Raw genomic sequence first — 24352 nt, 5'->3', positions numbered from 1 at the left:
ATTCGAAAAGTATTTTATTTTTCATCTGGTGAAAAGAATTCTGATTACAAATCTATTTCCTCAGAAGTTTTTGAAAGTGTTTCCATATAAATTTATTGAAGTGGAATACTGAAGTCTCGTCTTTTCTCTACTTTTTTTTGTTTGTCAAAAAATTAATAATCACACGGACATAAGTAGTTCCAGACAAAATTAGCACGCAAATAATAAATACGATTTCTCGCTTCCTTAACTGACTTAATTCAACGAGCTCGAAAAATTTTCATTCTCATTATGCACAACTGAGCGTAAAAAGAGTAAAACACATGAGACCGGCTCCCACGACTTGCGTGACGTTTATATATATCATTTTCTGAAAATTTTTTCTCGCTCGGAAAAGAATTTCTCGGGCTATAATTAATTGTAGAAGAGTGCAGTTTATTATATTTATGCAAGGTGCGCATTTCCTCTTTCTCTTTCCTCATTGCTTATTTGCCATTTCTCCGTCGAACGCTAAATAGCATGATGGACTGTAATTTGACACTTACTTAAGACTCGGAAGAATTTAGATGTGACTTTATGGAATTAAAGATGCATAGATATGCAGAAAACCATAACTTGAATGTTTTAACTTAAAGCTTCAAGAAAAAGTTACCTTTGAAGCAATTTTCAATTAGTTCAACTTATTTTGACCTAATTTGCCCGTGAAACTTTTTTTAAAAGATTTCCATTAATTTTTTAAGAATGATAAATACGAATGCAAGACATTAGAAAGCAAGAAGGCTTTGAAGGAAATTTTTCAATCAAATGGGCGAATAATTTACTTGAAATAAAATTAATGTACAAAGTGATACTAAATTTAAATTTTTAACATTTCATGTTAAAATATTGCATTTTCAACTAAATAGATCAACTTTTAACCAAATAGTTATACTTTCAATCAGGAAGAAACGAATTTGAAAAGAAATAGTTAAATAATCAACTAAAGAAATAAATTTTTAGCTAAAATTCTGAATCTTCAAACAAATAAATATATTTTTAACTAATTAGTTAAATTTTCAACTGAAGAAATATTTAAAAAAAAATATGAATCTTAAACACACAAAAAATTTTTAACAAAGTAGTTCAACTTTCAAATAAGCAGTTGAGTTTTCAAACAAAGGAGATGAATTCTCGAATATAATTTAAAAAATTCATATTTAAATCGAACCGTATTTTAATTTAAAATAAAAATAGTACAATGCCTCGAAAAAAATGAGTTTTTAACACAAGAGTTAATTTTTTTTAAAAGCTATTGAATTTTCAAGCCAAAAGGTCGAATTTTCAACAAATCAGATAAGATTATTTTCCAACAAAAAATATAATGGTTGATATTTTAATCAAGAAAAAACATTTATTTTCAATCAAAACCACTCGAATTTAACCAAAAACTGATTATTTTTAATCAAACAGTTGCAACAAGGTGAATTCTTTAGAAAACAATGGAACTTTTAACCTCGAAAAAATTGATGAAAAATTACAAATTTTTAACAAAACAGTTAAATTTTCTACCAAGAAGCAAGACTTTTAAATAACATTTTTAATTTTAAAAAATTCCATTTTTCATCAAGTAATACATTTTTTAACCAGAAAAGATTTTTTAGGAAGGAAAAAACAACAATTTAAAAAAAACTGTTGAATTTACAAGTCAAAAAAGGGAATTTTCTACAAGATAGTTGGACTTTTATCTTAAAATTGATGAATTTTCAACAAGAAAGATCATTTTCAGTTAAATAGTTGAAGGTAATACCAAATTGTTTAAATTTTCATCCTAAAAAGACAAATTTTCAATAAAATTATTGAATTCTTTACCAAAACAGATTAATTTTCAACCATACAGTTGAATTTTTCACCAAAAAAATGTCTACCAAAAAATATGAATTTACAAACCTAAAAGACGATTTTTCATCAAAACAGTTACATTTTAAAAAAGTCAATCAACGAAGAAAATATATTGTAACCAAACTGTTATACTTACAAGCCAAAAATGCAATTTTTTGCGGAAAAGTTGAAATTTCAACCCGAAATTATGATTTTTTAACATGAAAGCTAATTTTTAACTATACAGTTGAATTTGCTACGAAAATAGTTGAATTTCATATAAAAAAGAATAAATTTTCAACAAAATTGTTGAATTTTCATGAAAATAATTAAATTTTCAAACAAACAATAAAATCATTAACCAAAGAAGATTTTCCAACTAAAATTTAATTGTAGACTGTGTAACCAAAAAATATTTGGACGTTCTTACTGGCTTCTTTCAATAATTCAGTTCGCATTACAGTGGGAAACAAATAAGAGTTTTTATTCATTTTAATATTATTAGAAAACGGAATACAATACGTAAAATGGAGTACCAGAGAAAAATATGTTAGTTGTTCATCTAGAAACAACATTTTGAAAATCGAAAATAATATGCTAAAAAGTACCGTTTATTCTGAGAGCTTTTAACTGATAAAAATACATTAGAAACCAATTCAACTTTCTATGGTTCATGAAATAGTCACTTTAGTGTTTTTCAACATTTTTCTTTTCAGCTTACTTGAAAAAATTCTCTGAAAAACTCATTGTTGTTTACTAAAAGGAATACACAACAACAAATGAAGGAAAATAAGGACTCAAAATCTGTCCATCGAGAAAAATAAATTTTAAGAATTCAAATCTAAGCATTTTTCATTTGAATTGTATATCTATTCGTTAATCCTTGACAATGTTGACTGTTTTTCTAATGTATTTTTATCAGTTGAAAGTGCGGAAATGTTTCACAGATTTTTCAAAGCTAACTAAAAAAAGTTTTTGACACAAAAATGACTATAAAACTTGCTATAGAAAAGGCATTAATGTTAGATGGAATTTCGTCTCATATTCATGAGATGCTCATATGATATAAAATGTTTTTTGTAATAAAGGAAAACCCCTTTTAATCCTCTTTGTTCGGTAAAAATCACAGTTTTTACTTACAGTTAAACTACTGAAAAGCTATGATCCCTAAAAGTAGACAATAGATAATTTAAAGGCCTTTGAGCAATTGTCTAATGAACTGGTATTGTAATGATAGAAGTTCTACTAAATGCTTGACAGTTTTCATTGTTTGATTTTAATTTTATTAAATAGATTCAATTTGCCGATACTGATAAAATTTCTTTGCAAACAAGTTTATTTATAGCGAAAACCTTAAGTTAATTAAAATAAAAAATAAATTCATTCTATAAATTACCCATTGAAAACTAATTTGTTTACCACTGTTTTTCTATGACTTTCCTTATTATTTGCTGTAAATGCCCTTATTTTTTTCTAACAAAAACTTAAGAGGAACACAGTCGATTCTACTTTTAAGTGCAAGAAATGTAAGTACATTTCAGGATCAGATAAGATATATGCTTTCTACTAATAGTAAGTTAGACCGATGTTTCGCAGTAAATTTTGTTTCCAGCATGAACGAGCACTTTGAGGGTTTTTATCACCCTTTTGAGTCGACTTCTAGGTTAAATCGAGAATTAACGACCAAACCGTAATTGATACGAAATTTAGAACTTTGTTGAGAATGTGCGAATTTTCCATTGGGCCATAATCGGGCCAATTTTATCGGAGTTGAGTTAACTTTGCCAACCAGACATTGGCCAACATACCGAAATGATAACTATGGCCCAATTCTGTTTTCCGACTATTGGCTACCATGGTTGGCCCAATCATGACTACTAGAAGTCGGCCCAACAGCGAAATTACAACTTTGGCCTGACCATTTTAGCCGACTATTGGTACAATATCCATGACCAAAATCGGGCCAACTATGGCAATTACACGGAAAAAAATATCCATTAAATTTTATAGAACCGATCTTATAGTAGAGGATACGATGGGTAGTTTAATTAATATAATACTATCACTAAACTGTTTATAATCGCACGCTATGAACATTTCTATTCGCCTTGGGGTTCGAACCCTATAAGTTTCGCATTCCTAATTCCTAACGTCTAAAACCTCTCGGCTAACCTAGCTGGAAGCACGAGTATTACAAAAAAATCTGAAATTTAACCGGCAGCTGTGAAGGGCCTTCTGCAAATTTCTGTGAACCATTCTATAAAAAATATTGCCACGCTCATAATAATATATATATAATAAGATTTCAGATTTTAGAAATATTACAAATTATTAATTCATATATTATGTAATTAAACAAGATTTAAACTAAATTCAAAAATATTTTAGGATGTTATAAAACATTTAAAAAAATCAATGTATATATTAAGAAATTCATTAGAATTCAAAGGATTTCTACAAATTTCCGAAGATTTCAAGATATTTAACAGACTTTAAAGAATTTGAAAGCATTATTTATATTTTAAAATTACTTTAAAATCTGAAAAGTCATTTAAATTCTACCGAAATTCCTAAAAAATTCTTCAAAATTAGTTAAAATCTGTTTAAATATTTTAAAATATTGTTAAATTACATGAAAATCCCTAAACTCTTTTGATTTGTTTAAAATCATTTAAAATGCTTTCTAAAATCTTAAATTCCTTTACTCACTTTTTAAACCATATTAAATCCATTGAAATGGCACAAAATCTCTTAAAATCACTAAAAATCTCTTGGACTCATAAAAAGTATTACTTGAAATATTTTGGAAATCATTTATAAATTTTTGCTCTTTTTATTAAAGAGAATTTTTAAATCTCTTTGCGCCGATCTCCGGGCCGACTTTGGTCCAGAGTTGGGCCGGTAGTCGGCGTTACTCGTTAACGAAAGATGTCCTATATTTTCACCGATAGTTTGTCCTACTTTGGGCCATTGTTGGGCCAATAGTCAGCATAACTTGCTCAGAACTTTCTAAATCCCTTCATGTCAATCTCCGGGCCAACTTTGGCCCAGAGTTGGGCCGGAAGTCGGCGTTACTCGTTAACGAAAGATATCCCATAGTTGCCCCGATGGTTGGTCAATGTTTGGGCCATTGTTGGGCCAATAGTTAGCCTAACTTCTTTAGAACTTTCTAAATCCCTTCATGCCGATTTCTGGGCCGACTTTGGCCCAGAGTTGGGCCAGTAGTTGGCTTTACTCGTTAACGAAAGATTTCCCTCAGTTTCCCTGATGGTTGGTCCATGTTCAAGCCAAAGTTGGGCCAACAGTCGGTCCCACGTTGTCTGCGAACGTTGACTGTTTATGTTGTTCCGACATAAGTATCTTATAAATATAAAAGGTGGCCCAATTTTGGCTGCCGATCTACGGCGGGCCAAAGTCGGTCCGACTTTGGGCAAACGCACCTACTTTGGGTGCCGACCTGAATTCGCATCTGGGAATAATTCGTAGGAAAATCAATAGTTTATATATTTACTGCTCTATAATAACTTTACCTACAACGTAAAATGTACAAAACTTTTGTTGTTGTTAAGAAATTGGAGTAGATGATTAAGTTTTTTTTTTCAAAATTGTATGCTTTCAATATATGAAGAAATCAACGTTATGAGTAAAGAAAAATTAGTTCAAACGGATGAAAGTATACTTCAATTTTTTATTTGAGTTTAAGATTAAATTTTAAGCGTTATATCCTCAGAAGCTTCAAAATTTAGTACGTATATATATATATATATATTTTTTGGTTGGAAAATAAATTACTTGTTTAACAGTTAAACTACACACTTTGTTAAACATTCATTTTATTGATTTATGATTGAACTATTTCCTTGAAAATTCGTTGTTTTTTGGCAGAAAATTCATTTTTTTTATCTGAAAATTTAAACTACATGCGGCGCGGCGTCAATTCTCGGAAGGGCTATAGAAGGGAGGGCTATTGAAAAGTTTCACTGTATTTTATTAGTTAAAGACCTACCTCTTTTGTTGACAATTTAATTTTTGTCAGTTGAAAATTAATTTTATCATCAAAAAATCTAACTAATTTATTTTCAGTGAAATATTGATCGTTTTTACCTCAAAATTAAACTCTTTGATTAAAAATGAATAGTGTTGCAGAAAAATCTCTTTCGCTCAAAAATTAAATTGTTATTTTAAAAATTCGGTTTTTTGACATGGAAATTTAACGATTGGGTTGACTTTTTTTCGCTTTTGATTGAAAAAAGTTTCTTGGTAGGAAATTCTCTTGTGAGAAAAAATCTCTTGTGATAAGAATGTAATATTTTTTTGTTAAAAGTAACTGCTTGGTTTAAATTAATCGGGCTTGGCTACGGATTCGACTATTTTTGTAAAAAGTCGACTTTCTTGTAAGATTCAATTGTTTTTTATTTAAAATAAAAATTATTAGTTGTTGAAACATTAACTATTATATTTTTTCCAGAATTTATCTCTTTTGCTTAATAGTTCTGTGGTTTGGTTAAAGATTTAAGTATTTTAATGAAAATTCCTTTTTATAGTTAAAAGTTAACGATCTTAACTCAAAATTCAACCAATTCATTTTTAGCTGAACACTGATCGTTTTTAGTTGGAAATTTAACTATTAAATTTTTTATTGAAAATTTATTTATTTTTTAAAATTAAAAATTGAACTATTTAGTGTTATATTGAACTACTGTGTTCGAACTTCTTTTGATTGGTTTAAGATTAAACTATTTGGTTGAAAAATTTTTTCTTTGTTTGAAAAGAAAATTAATTTTTTCACTGAAAATTTAACTATTCCATTTTTTTTTGAAACTGATCGTTTTCAGCTTAAAATTCAACTCTTTGATTGCAAATTATAATATTTCGGTAGAAAATTCAACTTTTTGGTTCAAAATTAAGTGTTCGTTTGTAAATTCATGATTGCGGGAAACAAATTAAACAGATTTATGCAGATAATACGCCTTTTTAATATAAAAATTTAGCGATTTGATTGACATTTTTCCTTTTTTAAAGAAAAGATCTTTTTTGATCAAAACTTGAAAATTTTCAATTAATACGTTCAAAATTAAATAATTCTCAAATAAAACCATAGTTTTAAATTTCAATAATAAAAGTTTCAAGAGGTTCTTTAATTAAAATTATTGGAATTATTGAAAAAATTTTATTTTCAGACATCCATTAAATTCATGAAAATGAAAAATTTGATCATTTAAAAATTGACGAAGTTTAAACACGAAGCGTTCAGAATTAAATAAATTTAAATAGGTAGGTTTAACTCTATACAAGTTCAAAATCGAGATAGTATAAAAATAAAGTTCCGCTTCATTCATATAATTCTCTGCGAAGGAAAAGAATGCTAATTGAGAATTAATTTATTGAAATATTTCGCACGGTATATAAAAAACAACAGAGATTTTGAAAAAGAAACGAACCTTTCGTTTTTGAAAGATTGTAAATTAAACAATATTGTTCTAAAACCCGAAGAAAAATCTTTGCACAAACTTTATTCTAAACTTTATAGATCAAAAGCAGGTTAGCGGAAACCATCAAAATCAACCGTTGCAACAACAGTAGTTTCCATTCTGCCTGTGGATTTCAGGAGGAAATTTATTTGATATTTTAAGCGTTAAATATTTGCTATAATTTACTTTATAATGCTTTTTTGTCAATGAAGTTATCAAGGTGAGCATTCTAGCTTCATAAAGATGAGGATATAATTATGAGTTTCGCTATAACGCGTATAAATGATACTCGGGTCATATTATTACAACCTATCTTGAGAATAATTAATGGCTAGAAGCTAGGACGATAAATTAATGTTATCGTATTGCTACGATAAGTCCTTGTATTAATCCTTAGAAAACGTGAGATATGGATTTTAGTATTTTGCAAAAAATTCTAAACTAGAATTTAGGTTGAACAGATAAAAATTAAATTCTTCTAATAATTCTAATTTATTAATTAAATGAATCCTAGGAAAATAAATTGTGATGGTCAAGTTAAAATTTTCGTTCCGATCTTTGTAATATTAAATTTAAATCAATTATGTTCATTTAACGTAAACGTGAATTTAAATTAAATTTTATTGGAAATATTAATGTGTTAAATATGCACTGAATTTCCAGGACTTTAAATTCATATCAGAAAATGATATAAAAATTTGTTTTACTTATGATATTAATGCATGGACCTTGACAAAAAATTAAATATTGGGTATTATTGTTTTCTTATTATTATCAATTCATTCAAACATTCGATAGTAATAATACGAGTAAATTTGAGAATATTTTGTACATTCAGGAAAAAATTTGTTTGAAGAAACAAAAATTTCATTGAATCAACCAAATTTTTTATTATGAAAGATTTTGGCGGATGGAATATTTGGTAGATTCGACCAAATATTTATTTGATTCAATGAACAATTTTGTTGATCAACTATAAAATTACCTTTACAACGTAAAGAACATTTTTACTTAATTTTACATACAAAAATTAAAATTTTTAAACATTTAGATATTTATAAGTATTATTAAATGCTTCTAAGAGATTCAACATCATATGTGCTTGGGAAATTGCTTTAAGAAATGTGATACTTAACAATTTAATTTTAAAAAATTGCCTCTGGTAAAAGCTATACATTTCTGGAAAACTCTGAAAATGACGTGATTTTGTTTTAGATTGTGCGTAGAAGCCCTGTAACGTGTTTTCTTAGGTGGGTGGGAACTGACTCGTTATAGCTCACTTCGCTTTTGTTTGTGTTCGCATGATTGCTCGCCTAAGTGACAACCACAGTCTCTGCGCACCCCGCGCAGCACCTACTACACCTGTCTGCGGCGCGGCGTTAATTCTCTGAAGGGCTATAGAAGGGAGGGCTAATGAAGAGTTTTACTGTAATTCTAAGGATATCACAGGATTTATATGAAATTTTTAGAGTTTAAAAATATTTTATGCGATTTTTGAGAATAAACAAAATTTCCAAAAATTTGAACTCATTTAAAATGTTTCAGGAAATTAAAAAATATATATTATTCTGGATTGGTAGAAGCAATTTTTCTGAAGATTTTTAATTCTGACTTTAAACGGGGAATTTTCGAAAAGAATGCTGATTGTGGATTTGAATAGGAATTTTGTTCGAAATTATTATAATTCTCAGTAGGAACCAAGAATTTTCATATTTAAGTGAATTGTGAGTTGGAACAGTGAATTAAACAAAAAATTATAATTTTGACTTGGAACAGGGAATTTTCAAAATGAAATCAATTCTGAGTTGCAACTGAAAATTTTCCAAGAAAATGATAATTCTCAGAAACGAGAGTTCTTGTTTTAGGAATATTTACTCTATTAACCCACTAATCAATTTTACAAAAATTATTATAAAAAATAATTCATAAATAACGCAATGCGTACCATTTTTTTAAAAGTTAGGCAAAATTCAGCAATTTCATTAAAAAGTCATCAGTTTTAATTGGAAGTTCAAGTGTTTTGTAAACAAATTCAAGAAATTATTAATGATGTTTTAGTTTTATTTTTGATTTAATTATTCGGCGGTACTAATAAATACATTTAAGAATATTTTGAAATAATTAGACAAAGCTGTTTAAATTAAAAATATTAAATAAATTCCTGAAAGCTTGTACCATTAAGAAATTATCTGTTCTTTTATAAAGTTATTTTTAAAAAGTTAAAAAAACGGGGTTTTAACTTAATTACGAATCGAATTATTTCTACAAATTTAAATATTTACAAGGGCTGAAGAAAACCTTTATAAAAAACCCGTATACATATTCCGAATCGATTATTTGAAAAATGTAAAATTTTATGAATGGCTTGAATTATACCTGGAAAAATACAGAGATGCCTGGAAAAAACCGGTTATTATTAGGGAATGTTTTTGCAGGATTTAAGTGGACATCCCATAAATAATTAATAGAACTTAAATTATTAGCAGAGAAAATTAATTTATTATTCAATCCCAAAAACTAGTGATTAAATAAATCATTTTATTGAACGATATAAATTCGGAATTTTTTATCCAACTATTATCAAATTTTTGAAACCTAAAAAATTACCATTTTTTCTCGAGATGAGTAAGTAGACGAAGTAGGCGACGATTAGGCCACCAACCAGCGTCAACATTTCCTCCAAAAGTTGCACAAACATTTATTTCACATGAACAATTATTTTCATCATTCATAAAATTGAACTTTAATCACCACCAATCGTTTTTTTTTACTTCCACGTCATTTCTTTTTGCTATCGCTGTTGCAATCGATGAGCCATTATCTCACTTTTCACTGTAAACACTTCACTATCAGGTGTGCGATTTCTAATTTTCGAGGAAACTTTTTCATATGATTAATTTTGATTGATGAATTAAATATTATTCTCAATTAATTTTTTTTCTCAAAAAAGTGTAGCTGGTGATATATTCTATTTATTTTTGGATTCATTATTATCAATTATTATGTATGACAGATACAATAAAGATTACAAAAAACTTTAATTTTCGCAGTTTAAAAACAAATTTGTAATATATTTTGAATGATGTAAATAATATCTAAAAAATATGTGATTATAAACTTCTTGCATCGATCAACTCAATTGTTATTTATTTGCTGATTCAGTATAATAATTTAAATTGTTTTATAATTATTTATTAAATTAATATTTTATTTACTGTAAGTTTTCCTAGGGCGAAAAATATTTTTATATTATTAAGTCAAAGTACGTTGAGGACCAAGCGGGCAAAACGTAATAAATCTAACTGGACCTAATGTTTGAATATTTAATGATATATTGCAGCTTGAAATCCATTGGTCAAAATAAAATTTACAATATAACATTATCATCAGTCGAGCTGGAAAATAAATGCGCTGAAAAACAACTTTTTAATTTCATTCTGTCTTGAAGTTATTAACAAGATGGAAATGGATTTATTCACTTTTAATTCAGTAAAGGCATATATCACTTTTTGTTTAATCAAGAAATTAGTAGATAATAGTATACATAATAACTATATTTTGAACAATAAAAATAAAATTTTTGCCTTTTGTAAAATTATATATTACGAGAAAGATATTAAAAAGTATTTGTGAATTAAACAAAAAGGGTTATGTTTAACCAGTTTGTCCTATTTGCGTAATAAATCTGTAAATGAAAATGAAAGTTTGTTTAAAAATTTATTTTATATTACTTATAGTCGTTAAAATCGAGAAAAAATTATTTTGTCTAACTACAGTCTGATAATCGAATATTGATGATATTCCAAACATACAGAAACAATCATCTCAATTTTTGTTAAGAAAAGATTCTTCCCGATTTGTTCGCTGTCTTCTCAATTCTTCTTTAAATTTTGTTTTGAAAAATCAATTTTTTTTACCTTTACATTTTTATTTCAACTTTAATGTGGTAAAAAGGATGCATTCTATTGAATTACTCCCAGGAATAAAACGATTTTTTTCATTTTTTTCAAGATGAACAGCTGTCCATTAATTATCCATCTAAAATTTTCAGCATTTTGACGAATAAAAAAGAACATCTTAAATTTTTAGCCCGAGGATTATGCTTTATTACTTTTTGCGGTGCCGAAACAAGAAAGTCAATTAGCGATTCTGGTCACGCTTGTCTTACGCGGTACGACAGGAAAGTGGCTCTTCGACGGATTTTCCACGACTAAAGCCAATTTGCATGTGGCACATTGAAAGTACCGTATCGGGCCGAAATGAGTCGTAAACGATGCTGCGGGCTGTAATTAAATATCGAAAGTTAAAATTCCGATTAGAATATTACAAAGTTTACTTTGAATGAATATTTCTTCATTATTAAAAAAATCAAGATTCAAAGTTGTAAATCGACGTCAAATAAACAAAATAACAGCTAATCTATTTTTTTTAAATATCTATGCACTTAGTCCCTTTTTTAGATATCTCAGCTAATTCTTTACTGATTTTCATACACCCTTTTGCAAATGAGAGAAAATTACTAAAAAATACCGGATGTAGATATAAAATGTCCATTTTTTCGAAACTAGGTACAGCCTACACAGTCGGCCTGTAGCCTACAAAATGTATTTGATTCGTCTAAAAATTGCAGGACAAATTGATTAGATCAAGTAATAGTGCATTCTTTTCAAGAAATTTTTATGCATTAATTATTTATAGAGAAATCTCCCTCTATATGCCCAAAATTCAATTTTTAGCAGTTCGGTCGACCTATAGCCAAAAATATTTAATCGATTTAAACAAATTTAAAGCTAGATCTACTATATGAAGCTCTAGTGCTATTTTGTAGCGAGTACATTTAGGACTTATTTCACGAAATTCTGATTATTAAGTAAGATTTCTATATTTTGCACAAAATATTGAAAAACTCGATTTTTTAGCAATTCAGCCAACCTGGAGCCTATTGCACCCATTTGTCCAAAAATGTTAACATATTATCGTTCGATGAATTGTCTTCGGAAATTTTTATTTGTCATTAAGTTTTCAAGATTTTATACCTTATTTATTTGAAAAACTTAGATTTTTTTTGATAATTCTGATGACCTGGAATTTTCCCCTATCAAACCAATTTATACCGATTTATACAATATTTATTCCAAGCAATAAGTTATTGGTACAATCAACATAGTTTGCGAATCATGGTTTCCAAGTTATTCTAAAAGATATATAAATTTAGAAACTCATTAAATTGATAAAATTATAGAAATTCTGGGACGACTGAAAAATTCTGAAAAATAAAATTTCTGACACTGTAAAAATCCCGAAAAAGAAAAATTCCAATATAGAAAATTCTCAAAATGATAAAATCGCCAAAACTTTGTCGACAGTTTATAATATTGCCGAATTTGAAACACTGTAAAATTCCCGAATACAGATAATTCCAGAATTTACAAAATTAAATACATTGCTTTTTATTTAGTATTATTTATTTATTGAGAATACAATAACGAAATATTCAAAACACGATTTAAAAAATTATTCTTTGATTAAAATATCTAATTATTTATCTTAAAAAAAAAAAATAATATTGATTAAAAATCAATTGTTTTTAATTGTTTGCATTCTGAAATTTTATAATTTAAGGGTTTTCTAGTTTTGGGAATTTTATTATTCGGTATTTTTATATTATGGCAATTTCGGAGCGACTGAAAAATACCAAAAAATAAAAATCCCGACACTATAAAATTCTCAAAATGGAAAATTACCGACATTATAAAATTTCTAAGATATAGAAATCCTGAATCAGAAAATTCCCGATTGTTTATAATATTACCTACTTTGGAAATACCCGAATGATAATATTCCCGGCAGAAAATTTTCCAATTATAAAATATCCGAATAACGAAATTCCCTAATTCAAACAATTAACTAATTTTTGCTCATTAAATAGTATTTATTTATCCGAAATACAATAATCTAATGTTTTCATCAAAGAATATGTTTGTTTATTATTTAAAGTTCAAAAAAGTAATTGTTTGAATTTGAAATAATAGTAATCGAAAAAATATATTTTTAGATGAAAATTTTTGTTTGAATATGTGCATGGTATTTAAAATATACAATAAAGTTCTCAAAATTGAATAACATTTTTTTAAAATATATAAATGAATTTCGAGTTACGTCTTTTTCTTTCGAGGCACTCCTGTTTCCTAATTTATTTTTTCATAGAATTTTTATACAGTTATTCTTATTTTTAATGCAAATAAACATTTTTTCAAACTTTCAACATTAAATAATGGTTTTCTTTTATAAAGATATATCATTATTGTTTTTAGTAAATAAATATGGAAATCCTAATTATTAAAAAACAGTTTTTTGAATGTTCAAATCCGGGAATTTTTCACTTTGGATATTTTAAGATTCGTCAGTATCTGGTCGGAAATTTTTTAATTTTGTAATATTATATAAATTATCGGGAATTGTCCAATTCAGTAATATTATCAATTCTTCGGGAATTTTCGAACTTGGAATTTTCATATGTCAGCTATTTTATAATTCCGCGAATTTTATTTTCATTGGCGAGATTATTATTATTTTTTAAAATAAAATAGAGGATACAATCTCGCCAAATTTTTATTTTTCCTCCTCTTGATACATTTTTAAAATTTCTGTAATTTTGTCAATTTGATGAATTAAAAAATTAACATGTCTGCAAATAATACTTGGCAAACTTTGATTTCATAAACTTTCATGACTGTACTGATGAGTTTTTACGGGCGGAATTTTTTAGCATCGCAGAGGTTTTTGGTGAGATTAATAACATGACTTTGTAACACCAATGTAAAACATTAAATGTAATTTAATTTTAGAGAAAAATAAATAATTGTAATAAATCATTTAATGAATGAATATAAATTCTACGTTCATTCAGTAAAAGGAGCTCTAGTTTTAAATTAAAACCATGCATTTTATCTTCGTTCATTCACTGAAAGTACTTGATATTATCTAGTTGGTATTTGAAATACTATCAAGGTACGCTCAACCATTTTATAATTAATTGACGTAATTCTTCTCCTATCCGTAAAGGTTATATGCCATTAAATTTACGTATTTACGATTCTGAGTATCTCATTATTACCAAATTATCTTTCCCTGCATAATTTTATGCTAATTACATTTTTTTAGTAGCTTTTTATAGTATTGAAAAAGTAAGTGTTCTTTTATTCCGTATAATTATTTATACCAGTGATTATTTTTATATTGATAAGTATAACAATTTTTATTTCAGAGGTTGGAATCAATTCATAGATATTTTAAAGTTCGATAATTAAATATTCAACTTTGATTTAATAATAAATTTAATGAAACTCTATGATGCACGAAATGAAAACTATTTTCTGATTTCCAAGGACTTACATCAGTTATGCAGTTTATAATTGCACAATCATTCCCTCAGCTAAGAGATAAGCGTTGTTTATTTTTCCAAAAATAACTTGTTTTTTTCGTATTCTGATGTAAAATTTTGTCTGTCTATATTTTTTCATAAAACATTAATCTCCTAAGAAGTTTCGATTCCTGTTAAGAACTTTTTATTCAGCCAGTATCAATATATTTTGTAAAATACAATTAGAAACTAAATTCTATTCATATTATTTAAAATAATTGAAAAAAACTTTAATTGATATTTTTTTTATTCCTGAAGAGTGCACCTATGTTATGCGAAGCACTGCGCGCCTTCCTTGCGAAGCAGTCACGTTTTTCGCGCCCGGTTTATTTTGATATTGCATTTTTTTAAACTTAAAAATTCACTTTTTCGATTTTTTCGATAGTAAGCGGAAAGACGCGAAGCATGTAATCACACATGCTCTTCAGGTCGCGACTGAGCATAGAAAAAGCGAGTTGACGTACCCCACATACGCTACTACGGCTTCTTTAAGTGGGGATACTTTTGCCGGTGATCTTACCTGTTTTCATTCTAAATTCAACGGATGGTCGAACTTCGGAGTGCCGTAATTTCTGGTACACGACCTTGAACTTTGCATTCCATTTCATTGATCAAATGCATTGTTTTTATCCAAAATGACATGAAAAATTATTTTTCGTAAATTTTAAGATTTTCATTACATTCATATCACTTCAAAATTACGAAACATTTTTAATGATTAAAAAATCTAGAAAAATATAATGATTGTTCTTTCAGGGTTTCTACTAGTCAGGAAATTATGGAAAGTCAGGAAAACTTTGAAAGAATCAGCGAATTTTAAATAAATCGAAGATGAACTTATCTTTATTATTTTGCTGAAAATTTAAAAAATTAGTTTGAAGAGATATACTATTTTGTTGACAATTAAACTGTTTTTTTTTTTAATTTCGCTTTTTTTCATGAAACTTTAACATCTCTTTTGACATTTTTTTTCTTTATTGACTGATCAATTTTGTTTAGGATGAAAATTAACCTATTTTGTTCAATATTCGTCTTTCTTTTTTCGTTAAAAATTAATTTCTTTTGTTGAAGATTCATCGTTTTATTACAAAATTTAACTTTTTTTTAAGTTTCTTTTTTTAGATAAAATCTAAGTCTTTTAACTGTAAGTGTAACGATTACATTTTTTTGTTGAAAATTCATCCTTTCTACTGGAATACTCATTTATTTTATTTAAAAAATTTAATTTTTTGTGTTATTGAATAATTAATAATTTTGTTAGAGAAAATTAATATTCTTGTATTGAGAATCTTACCTTTTTGAATATAATTCGTTATGTTGGGTCTAGAATTCAACAGTTTAGTTTAAATGAACTTTTTCGTTGAAAATTAAAAATTTTTGCTCTAAAAATGAACTGTTTTGTAAAATATTCGTATTTTTGGCTTAAAAATTCAAAATTTTGGATAACATCTTTTTTCGTCTTCACGGTTGAAGGTTGATCTCTTTTGTTTAAAAATGTATCTCTTATGGCAGAAATTTCATCTTTTTTTTCTTTTGTTAATAATTCTACTCTTTTGTTTTTTTGGTTTAAAGGATTCAACTATTTGGTTGAAAATTCATATTTTTTATTTAATTAAACTATGTTTGGCATTTAAGTTACTTTTAGTGAAAAAAATTATTTATTTTCCTTGAAAATTCGTCTTTTTGATGTAAAAAATATAATTATTTTAGTACAGTAAATTCCGAGTTTTTAAATGAAAATTCTACTTTTTTGTAGAAAATTCGTCCTTCGGTTTTAGAATTAAACAATTGTGATGGTAGTAAACTTTTTTTGGTATAAACTCATATTTTCAGCATTAAAATTCAACGACTGGATGGACAATTAGTATTTTTATCGTGAATATTCAACACCTTGCATGATGTTTTTTTCTTTTATAATTAAAGGAAAACAAGATTTTTCAGTCAATTGACTGAAAATTCTTTCTTCGTTGAAAATTAAACAGTTTGGTTTAAAATTATTCTGTATAGGTTACAGAATCAAATATTTTGTTAAAAATTCGCGTTTTTGGTTTGAAAGTTAATTAGTTTTAGCTGAAAATTTAACTATTCTATTTTTGCTTTAAATTGATCTTTTTTTAGTTAAAATTCATGCATTGTGCGGAAAATTGGTCTTTTTTGGTAGAAAATTAATTATCTCGGTTAAAAATTATTTTGTTGTTAAAAAATGTATTATTTTAGTTAGAAATGATATTTTTTGTTTGAAAAATTACCTATTTATTGAAAATTTATTTTGCAAATTGAAAATGTAACTACAATATTTTTTCTTGGAAATTTATATTCTTTTAGTTAAAAATTGATTTACTTTATTAATAAATCATCATTCTTTGGTTGAGAATTTTATTACTTTGGTACACAAATTCATATTTTTGGTTTCCAAATTTCACTTTTTTGTAGAACTTTGTTGTTCTTTTTGGCTTCCGAACTCAACAATTTTGCTAGGAATTCACTTTTTTTGTTGAAAATTTATATTTTTGGTTTGAAAACTCAATTATTTTATAATAAAATTCGTCTTTTTGTCTCAAAAATTCAACATTATTGATGACTTTTTTTCTATATTGACTGCGATATCATTCTTGGTTGAAAATTCAACTCTTTTGACGAAAATATTCCTCTGTTTAGTTGAAAATTGACCTAGTTTGTTGAATAGTATGTTGCATTACAAGGAATGCAACACAGCGATTGCAAAGAGGGGGAAGTTTGCTGCCCGAGCGATGCGAGGGCTCCCTTTACACAAGTTGCGATCGTTGTGTTACATTCCTAGTAATGCATATTATTTTTCATAGCAAATCTATTGATAATTCGAGTTGAGGTGCCTGTAGACCCTACCTACCTACGTGTCTAACCCTAGAGCTGAAAAAAATGTTTCAACCTTAGGGATGTAAACACTGTGTTTCAGCCCGCTCTACACGCACCGAAACTCGAAGACAAAATGTTTCAACCCTAGGGCTGCAAACACCATGTTTCATCTCGCTCTACAGGTAACGAAACTCGAAGTTTCAACAGAGGCGATATGAAAAATTCTTTTTCATAGGATTGAAACATTTTTTCAGCTCCAGAGTAGACACGTAGGTAGATAGGGTCTGCAGGTACCTCAACTCGAATTTTCAATGGATTTGATATAAAAAATAATATGCATTACTAGGAATGCAACACAACGATCGCAACTCGTGGGAAGGCAGCTCTCGCTTCGCTCGGGCAGCAAACTTCACGATCGTTGCAATCGCTGTGTTTCATCCCTTGTAATGCAACATACTATTTTATTTCGTTGACGAATAATTGAGTTAACTGAGAGATTTAATATTGTATTTTTGGTTCAAAATTCATATTTTTCAGTTGAAAATTCATCTATTTTGTTTGAAAAATTGTCTTCTTTGGTAGGAAAATAATTTTTTATTAACTTAAAATTATTCTTTTTAAGTTGAAACTGCATGTACTTTTTTGAAAATTCGCATTTCTTCGTAGAAAATTACACTTATTGGTTGAAACTGATAATAATTAATGAATTCGATAGATGGCTTTTTGCTATAACAAGTAGTCAACATTTTCTGGTTTTATAATTGGTTGAATTTCACTGATTTATATACTAGAGCGTTTTCACTAATTATTAATTCCTAGATGTAATAATGAATTAATCAATTGATTATTAATATTTAAGTCTTTTTAGTCAAATTACTCAATTTTAATGAGAAATTAGTATTCCTCAATTTTAGAAAAGCTTCAAATTTATATTCTTATCACGTTTTCATTTAAAATTGAACCAGACTTCTTATCTATATTCAGTTCATGGTCTAATTTCTCAGTTTATCAAGTCATTGAAAATAATATGGTTTATCGTAATCAAATATGCAAAATGTATTTTCAAATTGCGCCATAATAGGCCATTAATAAGAAAGAAAAGGCAAGAAAAGTGGAAATTAAGTGAACAAAAAAAAAAACGAAAAAAATCCATTTTTTATCTGTAATCATTCATTTCCTGAATGTATTTAAAAATGGTTTGCTTGTTCAGTCTGATTTACATCAATTTACAAATAGACGTTTCAAACCTTATTGTGTAAACTAAAGTCAACATTAAGAACTTTTTGTCTTCACGTTATCTTCTATTAGTTTCTCGCCACAAAACCTGATGGCTTTTACGAACATGTATTTTCAGGTGTTGATATATTTTTAAATAGAAGAAATATTCTGTCAAAAATCAGAAAAATATAATTTATGTAATTGCAATTTAACTATAATTTTTTTAATTTACGCAGTATAATAATTACTAACTAGTAGGAAGGAATCTGTTTTTTAAATGAGAAACAGATTTTTTTAAAATAATTTCAAAACACAAATTTCTCAAATGAAATTGTTAACATATAAACTTCTTGAAAATAAAGAATACTTATGCTCTAGAAAAAAATTGAGCGGATTAATAATTGTGGTTGCAGGAAGCCCTTGCGTCAACGCGAGACAAGTGCCAATGACGGTTTTTTTTTCTTTGACATTTATCGATTTTGACCTCGTTTTAAAAAGTGTACGCAGTACCTCGGTTCGTGTACCTTGAAGTAGTTTGCGCAGTGCTTGATAAGAATTGTGCGTTTCTTGTGTGCGCGTTTACAATGCATGATAAAGAGAATTTTTTCCCGCAACCATGAAAAATCAATAAGTATCACGCGAAAGATTATTTCCCCTATTGTTTACTCACAATCAGCTACTAGTTATACATATTCCTTCAAACATGTAAATAACTAGGCATTTTCAATTGCATAGTGTCTCATATTACGGAATTTCCTTTAAGACTGACACATTTCTTAGACAGTATTTTTTAATTATTCCTGTTTATAACCAGTGAAACAAAGTGTTAAACATTTTATTCTTCTTAAAGAAAAGTAACCATAAAAATACTTAAATAAAGAAGGTAAAAAAATGTCTATTCAATTTTATGAAAAATAGGTCTATCTATATATATATTATCATTGAAGACTTATCATGATGATAAAAATAATTTATCGCACATTACAATCTGGTTTTGAAACACGAGTAGCACATAAAAAAGTAGTTACTTATTCAAACATTGAAATTCAAGTCTTTATTTTCTTGTTAATTTTTTATTTTCAGAAACAGTGAAGACTTTTTGTAACATCAGGGACTTTTATTAATATTAAAATCACTTTAAAACAAAAATCACGTGTTCGAGACGGTGATGATACAAAAATAGTCGTTTAAAAGCCTATGATTCATGCTGTAATTAACTCCATATTGTTATGGAGATTTAAAATAATCTTTTTTTTTTAAATATAGGATGAATAGAAATTTCCTTGAATGTCATTATTTTGTTAGATTTTTACACATACAATAATAGTTCCAATTAAGAATGGCAAGTGGAAAAATGCAAAATTTAAATTTCAAGAAGGAAAAATAAATTTTGTTACGACTTTTTTTTGTTTAATGGTTTAAAATTATGTGAATAACTTTGGCTCTAGTCCTAAAGTAAAATATTAGGTGGATGAGACTAAAAAACATTCACATTTTTGACAAAAAATACAAAAATCAACAAATGTATCTTTTTCTGGAAAACGCAAAAATAATCTTCATTTATTTTCAAATTAAACTTTAAACAAAATAATATAAGAAAAAATGTAAATGGATCAAGGATTCCATTAATTTCGAAACATTAAGAGATTTGAATTATTTTAATGAACTTCAATAATTGTTGATTTATTTTATTATTTAACAGTTGATTAGTTTAAAATATTAGAATAGTAATAATTATAAATTACTATGATTTACATTAAAATTACATTATATAAAATAAATTTAGTTTTAATTATAAATTATAAATTTTCATAAATTAAAAAAATTAAAAACAGTAATTTTGCAAACTGGAATAGGAAAGGAAGGATTCGCCCTAACCTTTTCCACTTCTAAAAATTACCAACAGAATAACTCCACTTTAAATTAAGCGGAACGTTTCAGCTACAAGGATGTAATAATAATTTAAAGAAAAAAAAACGTATTACACAGTTTTATCTATATTTTATTTGATACAATTATTCGAAAACTACCTGTGAATTCTCAAAAATCGCCTGATTTTTTTAAAGGCAGTATTTTCAGAACAAATCTAGATATTCGGAATTTTTGTATTCTATTTGGCATAGAAATTATTGTTTATTTAATTAATTGCAGGATCTTTTAACACTTTAGAAAAATGAAAAATAGTGGCTATTTCCTTTAAAATCTTGAAAATAGATTTATCCAAACATGGTTGAGTTCCCATAAAACTACTAGGATCAGCAGAATTAGCAGAATCAGCAGAAACTGTAAACAATAATAGGGGAAAATAAAAAAGGTGGGTCTTTCCAGAAAATCTTCTTTATTTTTTCATCGAATTTTGAAAGAACAAAAAAAGGATTTTTAATAAAACCTCCATTTTGTCTTTGTTCCAGTATTTTTTAAATTTATTTGCGAATATAAAAAGTCATCCTATTAGTTTTATGCGGGCTAAAATGGTGAAAATATTTTTGAGTCAAGGACATTTTTTATTTAAACAACAGTTTTTACTTTATCTCGTAAACGTGTAAACGATACAAGGTATCACAAAAGAGCCATTGATATTTTTTCAAGAACTTTTCTAGCCGTGTTAGCTTTGATGTGTAATATATTTCTCTCACGCTCCGCACTCAATAATGTATTTACTTCGCGCTATTCACTCGGTCTTTGTATTTCCCCTCACATTTGTGTACAGGCTTTTTAAAATTCAAATTCAAACTCTCGACAACTATAATTTGGTGACTGTGAATTCTCTTTTGTTAAATCTTCTTCGGCTCTAACGAACGCATTTATTCATATACATATATCAAATGTATATTAAATTTATTTATGTATCTTAGCCTAGGATCGCCCATTGAGATATTGCAAAATAAAGTAAAATTTGATTTATCATGATTACTTTAATATTTGTTTCTAATTTTGCATTATATTTTATTCTCAGCTACCCTGAAACACGTATAATTTAATCAATTTGTATTATTATTATTATTATTATTATTATTATTATTATTATTATTATTAATCATAATATGCAGTGGCTATTGAAACATACATATTTTCATTATCTTGTTTTCGTGATTGAAAAAATCATGTTTAGTTTTTTCATAAATTTAATTTGTTCATTTTCAATATAATTTTCAAGATTCAAACCAAAAATGCGCATCCTAGAGTAAAGTCGTTCTAAGCAAGTTTGTAGATATAATTTAGACGAAAACCCTTGTTAGCTAAAATGTTATTGAAGCTTGTGTCCTTTTTCCAAAAAGTTAATCTTTGTTATTCTTGGTATATTTTTATAACAATAGTTTATCACAAATTTAAAGATATTTTTTTGTTAAACAACTTTTTCTCTCTCTTTTTTAATCTCAACACGGGAGACAAAAAAGAGAGGGGGGAAAAACGACATATGTTTTTCGAAAAATTTAATTTTTTGATTTTTAAACTTATTTCTTGAGTCGTCTGTCAGAAAATTTAATTGTCTCATTTTTTATGTTTTTTCTTACAAATAAAACAAAAACTACGTGTCCTGTAAAAAAGTGATCCATTAGAAAGTTGCAGATCTCCTTTTATTGCATAATTGTCGTGAATTTATCTTTTTCGTATCTTGCATATTTTGACGGCAAAATGGAATTTTTGATTCTTCATTATTTTTTGTGATCAAAATTTGAATTTTTGATTTTTCACGAAAAACAAGTTATGTTAATCTTGTAGGGCTTTCAAAAGGAAACGTTTTTGTACTTTTGACTTTTTTTATATCGTGCGTTATTCAATTCAAAGTGTTCATTTTCCTTTTTTTTTGCATTTTGAAAATACTATGACTCTGTTAATTTTTCTTTTTTTTTTAAAGTAGTGATGATACATTGTTCGAGTTTCCGAATAATAAGAATAAACGTGCATAGATTTTTAAAATCTTGAAAAAAGTGTAATAAAAAATTGTAAAAATGCTCCCACTTTTTAAATTTTTATCTAAAATGGCTGGCTAACAAACTTGACCTTAAATTTAATACACTAAAAGAGTATACCAATGGCCAACCCAATCTGTCAATTCTTTCGAAAGCTATCGTGCTCCCATTTAAACATACATACACACATTCATACATACATACATACATGCATGCAAACATGCATTCGTGCATATAGAGACACATTCATAAAAAAATGTTTTTCGGGTTCAGAGGCTCTCAAAATGTGGACATTTGACAAAAACGGGGGGTAGGTGGGAAGTAAAATTTTACATAAATCTAAAGATTTTCTGATGAGAATGTAAAAATCCAAAACTTAACAAAAGTTGAAATATTTGGGAAATTTATTAAAAATTATGTTTTAAATACTGGCAGTTTATTCTAGAAATGTACAAATTTAAATTTAAAAAAAAATTTGATAAGCAATACTTTTAGAATCTGCATTAACGTTTCGCCTTGCATTTTGATGTCAATTTTTGCAGGATATTTAATATATACTATAACATTTTTTAAATCCCCGCGAGTAAAAAAATTTGGGACAGGATTCGTTTAGAAAAACATCAGGTAAATTATATGGGAGTGATCTCGCAGATAGTATATTAAAAGCATGGGAAATGAGACTTTATATTATGCGAAATTCAACACTAAACATTTCACCTGGACCTAAGTAACAATTTTAATATACCTTGTTATGCTATTAATATTATGCTTAGAAATCAGAGATTCTGGATCTCTTACCAATTTGCATGACTAAGAATCATATCAGTTGTCCATTGTATATTCTTTGTATATTTCATATCCTCACGAACAATGTTCAAAACATACTTGACTCACGAAATTACTTTAACTGTGAACGTTTTAAATTTTTGAATGAGCTGTTATTTATGATGCATTATGTTTTATCCCATTGATAGGTTATCGTGAAGAACAACTGAGTGCAATTCTAAGGTCCGATACTTTTGCCATACTTACCCGAATCCAAATTTAGGCCCTACTTTGAAGCCGTAACTACTACCTTAGTAGGGGCTGGAAGCTGTAAAGTCGTAGGTTCTAAATAAGCAGCGATTTCAATGTAATTTAGACCCCACTTTGACGCTAAAATTGTCCGAAATCGGCCGTTTTTCTACGTTTAGCGTCAAAGTAGGATCAATATGGATGAATAAAAATAAGTTTTATTATTTATCAGAAAAAATAAAATAATATCTGTGATATAAATATTAAGGATGTTCGCAGTTATTTTTTAGACATATTATTAATAGAATTTTTTGATTATGACGCTAAAGCATAGTGCACTGGAAAATCCGCAAGTTCTAAGAAACGAACCCGAGATCGCACGTACGTACGCAATGAGTATTTACTAAACGCCCAACGCCCTAACCGATTCAGCTAACGGAACGCGTTAAGCTGTCTTGGATAAAAATCATGAGCACTTTCACATTAAAAAAGTGAGCGAGGCAGTTTGAGCTACGACAAACTTCAAGCGAACGAATTTTCCGCCAATGTATTGGCCAACTTTTTGGAAAATCTCGATTCGATTTGATTTTTAGTTCCATAATTACAGCGACTTTATTACGAGCTCGCGACGCGACACCACA

At 27.5% G+C, this 24352-nt stretch overlaps 1 protein-coding gene across 10 annotated transcripts in view; it reads right to left on the bottom strand.

Annotated features, from left to right (window-relative positions):
• LOC117180809 overlaps positions 1-24352 on the bottom strand; it is a 162052-nt gene that overhangs the window by 45123 nt on the left and 92577 nt on the right. Inside the window, exons 1-3 of one of the 10 annotated variants that reach the window (XM_033373326.1) lie at positions 14996-15161; positions 14703-14871; positions 9915-10148 (exon numbers count right to left, since the gene is read on the bottom strand). The exons of 4 other annotated variants lie outside the window; for them this stretch is intronic. In XM_033373326.1, the coding sequence (XP_033229217.1) occupies positions 9915-10005 (91 nt within the window). In that variant the 5' untranslated portion in view covers positions 10006-10148; positions 14703-14871; positions 14996-15161. Of the gene's footprint in view, positions 1-9914; positions 10172-14702; positions 14872-14995; positions 15162-24352 lie in introns of those variants that run through there. 5 more of the 10 variants (XM_033373323.1, XM_033373324.1, XM_033373327.1 and 2 more) reach the window with 5 other exon arrangements.

The sequence above is a fragment of the Belonocnema kinseyi genome, chromosome 9 (assembly GCF_010883055.1).
Source record: "Belonocnema kinseyi isolate 2016_QV_RU_SX_M_011 chromosome 9, B_treatae_v1, whole genome shotgun sequence".
Lineage (NCBI taxonomy): Eukaryota > Metazoa > Arthropoda > Insecta > Hymenoptera > Cynipidae > Belonocnema > Belonocnema kinseyi.
This window is presented reverse-complemented; position numbering and strand designations above follow the sequence as displayed.